This window comes from Oryx dammah, unplaced genomic scaffold (assembly GCF_014754425.2).
Source record: "Oryx dammah isolate SB20612 unplaced genomic scaffold, SCBI_Odam_1.1 HiC_scaffold_13, whole genome shotgun sequence".
NCBI classification, from domain to species: Eukaryota; Metazoa; Chordata; class Mammalia; order Artiodactyla; family Bovidae; genus Oryx; species Oryx dammah.
Genome location: NW_024070197.1, coordinates 9,726,717 through 9,736,128, shown reverse-complemented (window position 1 = coordinate 9,736,128; position 9,412 = coordinate 9,726,717). Strand labels below are relative to the sequence as shown.

Here is a 9,412-nt window from a genome sequence, read left to right as displayed (position 1 = left end):
AACTACTTTGCCATAATCAGTGACTCTACTCTATTTGGTCTAGTATACTTATAGGAAGAACCAGGAAGAGAGGACCTGGGGTTCTAGCATTTGAATTTAACAGTCAATGGGAGGCAATACGGGAAACTGGGATTTTCTTTATGATAAAAATAAAGTTTCACTGAACTGATTAATTTACCAGGATTATTTTTCCTCTGATTTCATAGGGACCAGACCTTATGCAGACCAATTCCAAGAGGAAAGTAGCGTAGGAGAAGTAATATCAGCATTTACCATTAACCAAATACCAGAAGGCTAGAACACCATTATTCTAGGTCTGGTGAGGGAAAGTGTGGGAAATACAGGGAATGACTGCTATGTTAATCCCTATCAGGCCAGAAAAACTTTGCCAGTCCAGGAAAACTGGTATTTGGGTCCAGTTACATTAGCAGTTTCTGCATTTGCCTCTTCTAATACAAGTTGCCAACCAGACAGTTCCACCTTGGTAAAGGAGTGATGTTGTGCCAAATGAACCAAGTCTTTATTTCCAATAGGATTTATTCACAGGACAGAAAGTTTTCCCTCTGTTTTTGGTTTATCCATTTTAATAATCTTTTGCCTTTTTTGCCTCAACTGAAGCCGTGGACCAATCTTCGGTGAGTTCCCCTTAGCTTCAGGTTGGAAGGTTATTATGGCCGTACTGTGGCTCATGGAGACAGGAGAAGCCACCCGAATGAGGACGGTGTAAAAGAAGTAGACAGGGACAGGCAGGACGGTGATGATGACGAAGAATATAAGCAAGGCTTTAGCCCATGATGGATAAATTCGGGTCACCTCATGTGACTATGGAGAAAAGGGAAGAAGGTTTAGAATGCCCAGGTTCTCTAAAGTGGAAGGCTGAAGAGGGTAGGGATAGGAGCCAAACCAAGGCACCAGACTAAATGACGGAATCCCCAGGGAATCAGAAGAGTATGTCCTAGTTGTAAGAGTGGATTTAGGAGTGGGAGTGGGGAGGAAAAAAGTGGACTGAAAAGTCTCATGTCCATACCTTAGGGGGGTCTGGGGGGGGGGGGGGAGGCTCACAATTTTTGAGTCCCAGGCCAAGTAGGTGATCTCCTTCACAGAGAGGTGAATCAGGGTGCTTAAAAACAGGACTAGCAGCACAAGTGGAGACAGAAAACACCACAGCCAACGATAGATGGGGGAGATGGGGCGGCCCATCATGATACTCAGGTCTGTCAGGAACCTAGGAGGAAGGGCCACAAGACTTTGGGAGGCCCATTCAAGCCTTACCCAGCCTTGGTGTGGGGGTCAGTCCAAACCTAACCTGGGAGAAAACCCTTAACATTTCTTAAACCTTTCTATTCACTCCTCCACAACCAGTCTTCTTGCCGCTAATTCATCCACTTTCAGTCTGGTTTCTGTCCCAGCCCCAGGGTTTTTCTTTTAAATCTCTCTCCTCCATCACCCTTCAGGATAAAAGCCCAACTTCCTGAAAGTAGATTCTTTAAGCCCACATATCCAGCTTTCTTTGGTGCACCTTCTTAATCCCAATACATACAATTCAAGTTCTTTCTGCCTAGGACACCCTTCTCTCTTTCTCTCCCTTGACAAACTTCTCCTTCATCTTTCTATATTCTATTCATGCATCCTCTCCTTGACTGACTCTTCAATCTTCTTTAGATAAGAATCTGTGTTTCTAGAGTGCCCTCAGTTGCCTCCATCCTGCTCAAGGATATGTCTTTCTCCTTGGACTCTGAGAGCAGAAACTATATTTAATTGATCTCAGTATCCCCCAGTACTCACCACAAGGCCTGCCTGGCACATAGGAGGCTCTAAGAAATATTTGAGAGTGACTGGTTGCATGAATGAACAAACTGATGCCAAGAGTCACTATCACCTATAAACACTGCCAGCCTTGGATTACACGGGGCTTCTCCAATGGTAGTGTGAATCCCTTGGGGTTCCTGTTAAAATACAGATACAGATCCAAAGGTCTGGGGTGGAGCTGGAGGGTCTGCATTTCTGATAAGCTTCCAGGTGGTGCCAATGCCACTGGTCCACAGAACAAGCTTTCAGAAGCGAGGGATTATACATTTCAGATGTCCACACTACCCTGGTTGAAAAAAGAGCTCAGGAGCCCCTAGGACTTGATATAGACTGCTCGCCACTTTCCCACTTTATATTGATATTCCCCTGGAACCAGCATGCTCTTCTTTTTTCCCACCCTCCTGGGATCTCTCCATATGCCCTGGGATAAGAGCCTGGCAGTGAGAGCAAAAGGGACTCTTAGCTGTGTGGCAGGAAATTCCTGGATTGGGACATCACCTCCTGGCCCCAAAGATCCAGGCCAAGGCGATGGTTTCCAAGATGACGATGAAGAAAAGGGGCAGAGACACCCAGTAGTCATCCAGTAGGTTCACATAGTAGCTGCCTGAGGGCCTCACAAAAAGGAGGCTACCCAGGAACATAGGCACACAGACACCCACTGGAGAGAAACATCAGATATAAATCAAGGTCAGTATCGAACCTGTGCTGTATAAGTCCCACTGAGGTTAAACTAAATGATGGCCATAGGTGGGAGTAGAGTCATAGGTCAGAGTACCTGTGAGCAGCTTTGAATGCTCCCTGAGGGAAGAGAACGTATCCTGGAGAGGGGTGACGATGCCTTGTATGATTCCTATCACAGTGCTCAGCCCCAGGTTCACCAGCAACAGGAAGGTAATGATGGACCAGAAGGTGGGTCCAGAAAACAAAGAGACAATGTCACTAAATATCACAATGACCACACCTGGACCGATCATAACCTGTGAATGAAGGAAAGAACAGTGAGGGCTCTGAGCTCGGTCGGGGGAGCCCTAACTCTGTTTCCATCCTCTCCTCTAGAAACTATCTGTAGCCCTGATCGTGGATATTATTATACTCATCTGGCCTTGAGGCATGACGATTTCCTCCTCTAGCAACTCTTTGGGGTTGGGGTAAAGAAGCTTATATGAATTCTAGTGCTTTGTGCTACAAAGGCTACAACTGCCTTATCACAAAAGGATACTATGAATCTTGGTCTTGGTTGTCCAAGATGCTTCTGAGAATTGCCTTTCTGAATTGTACAGACACCTAAGCAATGTGGAAGTTTCTGGTGCTCTGGGGGCTTTGAGGAGAACTCTACAGCCCTATCCCCAACCCCCTACCTACCTTATTCAATTCCTTAGATAAGTCGCAATCGATCAGGTTGGGTAGGATTCTGTTTTTGATGTGTTCAGGGAGGTTGTTGAGCCACTTGGGGTAGATGGAGCTTGGATCATGGTTCAGACTGTCTGGAGGGTGGGCCTCAGGCGGCAGGACTTGGGCAATGACCAGATCCATCACTTTTTTAGCATTCCTGGGGACAGGAACAGAATTATATAGAACCATTTGGCCTTTGATAATAACCTCCTCCCCCAGCCTCTAGATGAAAAGGGAAATTACTAGCCTAAAGTTTTTGATTTGATTAAAGTAGGGCTTGTACTGAATCCTAGGTATCCAGGATCCTGCATGACACCTATTTTCATAATCACAGAAATGTTTGTGTGAGGCCAGAGAATTTCTGACTTAGGCAGACTCCTGGAGGGGTCTTTCCTACAGTACCATTGAGGGTTTTCAGATTTTTACCTCCTACTAGACAATCTCAGGATAATGTTATGGCTTCTCAGCTTTCTTGACCTGCTGGCCTCTTCAACTTCTTTACTCACAACTCTCTCAACCTTCTATACTTCAGCTGTCCTCAATTATTAAGCCTTTTTCAACTTGCAGAGCTCTCTCAATTGTCTTAGTACCTTTGGTCCCTGATGTTCTCTCTGCTTAGAACTATCCTACTCTATCTATCCGCACTTAGTCTACCCCAATTCTACCCCCTAAACATTCTCCACTTGGCAAATTCCTACAAATCCTTACTCAGCTCACTGCACTATTTACTGCCATGGAAATCTATTCATGATCTCTTATGAGGACAAATCAACAAACTGCAGAAAAGTAGTATGGTATAGGCCAATTTTTTTTTTAATGGCATGTTTTTATATACGGGTCTTGAATTGGAAACACTTGAAAGAACACTCCTAGTGATTACTTATTAGGAAACAAACTCAGCCCAGGATTGCCTCTACAGGTAAACCTTCTCTGACTGCTCCGTTAGTAGCTCCTCCTCTGTATCCACTCATCATCCCTACTACTAGTCCTCATCTAGTTTGTGATTATCTGTTTACTATTTGCTTCCTCATTTTCTTGAGGTCAGGAATGGTAGTCTAGTTTACCATTGGCTGTGCTGCCAGAGCTCAACACAGGGGCTGGTAGATAGGAGATGTTTTTATAAACGTCTGACGAGCATTTTTGGAATGAACGTTATAGGAGAAGAAAATGGGGAACAGGCTATGGGGACCCTGGTGCAGCAGGCCCTTTTTTGTCTAATGGTTCAGCTGAAAGTATCCTCTAATTTGTCCATGGCAGCCTCCAGTTAAGAATGGGGTGAACACACTTTTGAAAACTTCCAATTTTGGAAATTTCCTAGTTTAGAAAAGCATCTCTGAAAGAGACAGAGGTGGTAGGATTCAGGTGTTTCTAAGGTGTAGGAGGCTCCAATCTGAGGACCCCATATTGACAGCCAACTTCCTTGAGTGATGGGAGCCTAGACTGGAGTTGTGTGGGCTATTTCTAAGACTTGGGTTTTTGTGATGATCTCCATATGAAAGATTGGGCTCACATCAAGTAACATTTTTCGTTGTTTTTTGTGGCCAAGTGGCCCATTACAGCAAATACAAACACTGTGGTAGTCAGTGAGGCAAACAAGTTGAGAAAAGCCACAGCATAGGCATCGATGACACAGTTATTGGACCGAGGGATATACGAGCTGATTGCTGTGAAGCTGCCAAAGCCGGGGCCCAAGGACAAAAAGAGCTGGTTTCCTGTTCGGCGCCACACTTCCACAGAATACAGGGCTGGAACCTGAGAAGGAAAAGTACCCTGTAAATGGGGATAGTACCCTGTAAGAGGGGAGAGACAAGCCATGATGGAGACAGAAGATGAGAAGGGAGTGAAAGAGGGAGCTAGGAGGGTCTCTATCAGACTATTAACCCTACTATTTGGATAAGAGACTTAAAGGGTGGGTGATGCCTTACCTTGGTAGCCAACAAATTCTTGAGGCCAAAATATGCGCCTTTCATCGTGAGACTCCGGGTAAGAAGAGAGAAAAGGATGATGTAGGGAAGGAGTACTGAGATATACAGCATCTGAGTAGGAAGTATGATTCACAAAGAAAAGTTCAGCAGAGGCAGAAGTCTGTAGACTAAGATCAAAGGCTATTGGGAATCAGAGGGACGTTAGATTAGAGGGAATGAGAAGTTGGAGACGTATAGGCATCAAGTTAGGAGAATATTAGGGGATCTCAGATAGAAGGAAGTCCACTGCATTAGTAAGTCAGAGGGTAGCTCACCTTCCCAGTGGACTTTGGCCCTTTGATCATGGAGATGCAGATGATTAACCAGATCACAAGGACAGAAGCACTCAAATGTATGACTGGTTTCCCATCTATCTCAATTTCATCTGTGGCCTTCAATACCTTCCGGTACCAGAAGTATGTGGTGGGGCTGGTCCGTGCACATTCAGAATCTGTGGTGAACTGGCCATGGAGGAAACTGCAAGAGCAGGTGTGCCTCCCCCTTCTTCACATCCACCCACTCCTTCCAGTCCCATTTCATCGTATTCTCCCAAGGATCCTCTTCCTGCGTCATTCCTCTGTCCTCTCAGCCCTCCCAGTTGCCCTTTTCTTCCCTCACTTCTCACCAATACTGGAATTCTTTGATAGGGGGCACAATAACCAAGGTAGTGGAGACTGGAAAGACTGAACCAAATAGAAGAGATTCCACGCCATGAGCACACTGTAGTACAAGCCCACGATGACGCACACCTAGGGACCATGAAGAGTTCTGGAGATGGGAAAAAGGTAGGCTAGCCGGAGGGAGAGCTGGGGAACCGGATAGACTTCACCCTTGGAAGCGAAGTCATGGGACCCATTCCAGGATGAGGGTTAGGATGGGGATGGGGTGTAAAGGGTAGGCCTGGGCAGCCCAGAGCTCCTCACCATGAAGCTTGTATACCCTACACCACCAATCCAGGGGCTGATGACCTTCCACACACCAATGCTGCCCTGACGCATCCTCTGACCAGCTGCCATCTCCAGGAAGAGGAGCGGAATCCCAACCAAGAACAGCATCAGGATGTAGATGATGATAAAACTGCCTGTGCAGGGGATTCAAGGAGGAGCTCTTAGGACCAGCCATCTGGCCTGGACTTCTTCATAGGGCCAGGAAGACATGTTCCCCACCAGTGACCTCCCTCAGGGCCACAGGCATCAAGAGTCAACTGCTTCCATATCCCTCACAGTCCCAGGTGTCTTGCCCCCAATTCCTGGAAGACCAAGATACTTAGTCTCTCTTGCCTTGACCCAGGCCTCTAGCTTCACCATTCTTGTGAAACTAAGTATTCAGATATCCTGCTCCCACCCTCCCAAGGTTCTAGGGGTTCAGGTACCTGGCCCCTGCCTAGGCCAGTTTCCCAAATCCTCAGCCCCTACATATCTCAGAGACCCCAGAGTAGCCAGGACAGGTCTCTGGCTCCTCACCCCCTTGTGGGTCCATGATTTCTGGTCCCCAGGCTTACCACCTCCATTGTGAAAACACAGATAAGGAAAGCGCCAGATGGTGCTCAGCCCCACAGAGAAGCCCACCTGGGCCAGGAGATACTCAGTTTTATTGGCCCAGATTGGTCGTTCATGAGGGGCTTCATCCTTTGGCTCATCTTTGTTTGGGGTCTCCAGTATGTCTTCATTATCTTCATCAGACCAAACGTGTGCTGACAGAAGGTCAAACTTCTGGCTGTCCTCAGTAGGTATCTCGGACACTAACTGGTAAGCTGAGGTAGTAGCAGTTGGGGATATAGAAGTTGAAGGTACAGACAGCTGAGATTTCTCTTCCTGAGCCTCCATGTCTTCATTAACAGTTGTCATCCTGGGTGAACTCTAATTCCTGCTTCTGCAGGGATGGGGCCTTCTTCCTCGCTGACCTTAAGGACATTAAGAACTGCAGACTTTAGGTTTATGAGCTGAGGGAAGATGAGATTAATCCTGCAAAAAATCCCTGAGGCCTCCCCAACCTTCTTATCCTTATGTGGTAAGAATATGGAGTCTCCACTCTAGAAAAGATCTCTAGGAAATAATAACTTAAAACAATACCATCTACAATACCAAAAGACTTAAAATAATTTTATGAGGAATAACTTTATAACAAAAAATAAGCAAGACCTTTACACACACACACAAACTATAAAATGTTGTTGAGAGAATAAAGAAGCCCTAACATGTTCGTGAATTGGAAGTCTCAGAAGTCTAACAACGTCCACGTTGTCCAATTTGGTCTATAGATTCAATATAATTCTTATTAAAATCATAGCAGGGTCTTTGAGAAAATTAACAAGCGAATTCTAAAGTGTACATGAAAAGCAAAAGGCCTAAACTGGTTAACACAATCTTGATGGAGAAGAAAAAATGTAAAGACTAATTATAAAGATATAGTCATTAAAAGAGTATGGTATTGATAGAAGGATCTATGGCACAAATAAATCAATGGAGTAATATGCTACACTGTCCAATATGATAACTACTAGCCAGGGGCTATCTAAATTAAAACTAAGTAACATTAACAATTTAGTTCCTCAGTCATACTGCCACATATCAAATGCTCAGTAGACACACGGATACCATATTAGAAGGACAGATATAGAAATTTCCATTATCACAGAAAATTCTTTGGATACCAGTAGGAGAGCTCAGAAACACACTCACACATATACAGATACCTGATTTACAACAAAGATGGGACTGCAAAGCTGTAGAGAAAGGACACTGCTTTCAGTAAATGACTAGTTGCTTGCGCAATTGGATATCTATATAGAAATAAATGAACCTCGGCCTCCTCAACTTCACACATTAAATAAAAATATATTCAGAGCAGACCATAGTTATACAAAAGGTAAAACAATAAGATTTAAGATGAAAACCCCAGGGGAATATCTGTATGACTTGAGGGTAGGCACAGATTTCTTAGACAGTGCACAAAAAGCACTAGGCATAAAGGAAAAGTTTGACATATTGGACAAAATTAAAAATAGAAGTGTTTTTCAATCAAAAGTTACCATTAATTGAGTAGACACAGACAAGTCACAGAAGATATCTGCAACATACATGGTGAACAGAATCATGCCCTCTTCCAGGATATCCACATCCTAATTCCTGGAACCTGCCAATATTTTACCTCACATTTCTATGTGATTAAATTATGGATCTTGAAATGGGGAGACTATTTGGGATGATCTATGTTGGACACAATGTAATTACTGGGTCCTTGTAAGGGAAAGAAGGAGATAGCAGGTTCCAAATCACAAAAGGAAATAGGATAGCAGAAGCAGAAATCAGAGTGATATCTTTTGAATATGTAGAAAGGAGCCATGATTCAAGGAATGTAGATGAATTCTAGTACATGGAAAATGCTAGGAAATGGCAAAGCTTAGGTCCTATGTAAAGAACATAGGCCTGCTGACAACTTGCTTTTAGTTCAGTGAAACTGATTTCAGATTTCTGACCTGCATAACTGTAAGATAATACATTCATGTTGTGTTAAGCCACTAAGTTTGTAGTTATTGTTACAGCAACAGTAGGAAACTAACAAAATACATAATCAAAAAGGGCATGTTTTTCCTCTAAAATTTATTTTTTAAAAAACACCCACAGCCAGGACATGGAAGCAACCTAGATGTCCATCAGCAGATTAATGGATAAGAAAGCTGTGGTACATATACACAATGGAATATTACTCAGCCATTAAAAAGAATACATTTGAATTAGTTCTAATGAGGTGGATGAAACTGGAGCCTATTATACAGAGTGAAGTAAGCCAGAAAGAAAAACACCAATACAGTATACTAATGCATATATATGAAATTTAGAAAGATGGTAATGATAACCCTGTATGCGAGATAACAAAAGAGACACAGATGTATAGAACAGTCTTTTGGACTCTGTGGGAGAAGGAGACGGTGGGATGATTTGGGAGAATGGCATTGAAACATGTATAATATCATATAAGAAAAGAATTGCCAGTCCAGGTTCGAAGCAGGATACAGGATGCCTGGGGCTGGTGCACTGGGATGACCCAGAGGGATGGTATGGGGAGGGAGGTGGGAGGGGGGTTCAGGATGGGGAACACGTGTACCCCCGTAGCAGATTCATCTTGATATATGGCAAAACCAATACAATATTGTAAAGTAATTAGCCTCCAATTAAAATAAATAAATTTAAATTTAAGAAAAAAATATAAATAAATAAATAAACATCCACAAATAAATAACAAAA

At 43.8% G+C, this 9,412-nt stretch overlaps 1 protein-coding gene across 1 annotated transcript; it reads right to left on the bottom strand.

The window, feature by feature from the left end:
• Nucleotides 1-809: 809 nt before the first annotated feature.
• LOC120873088 (orphan sodium- and chloride-dependent neurotransmitter transporter NTT5-like) lies at nt 810-7,012 on the bottom strand. Its single transcript, XM_040253827.1, has 11 exons — nt 6,667-7,012; nt 6,089-6,246; nt 5,791-5,914; nt 5,441-5,616; nt 5,127-5,178; nt 4,712-4,991; nt 3,172-3,358; nt 2,585-2,786; nt 2,308-2,467; nt 1,028-1,225; nt 810-822 (listed from the first exon to the last, which is right to left on the bottom strand). Exons 1-11 carry the CDS (start codon nt 7,010-7,012, stop codon nt 810-812), a joined length of 1,896 nt encoding a protein of 631 aa, XP_040109761.1.
• Between the last annotated feature and the right edge of the window lie 2,400 nt (nt 7,013-9,412).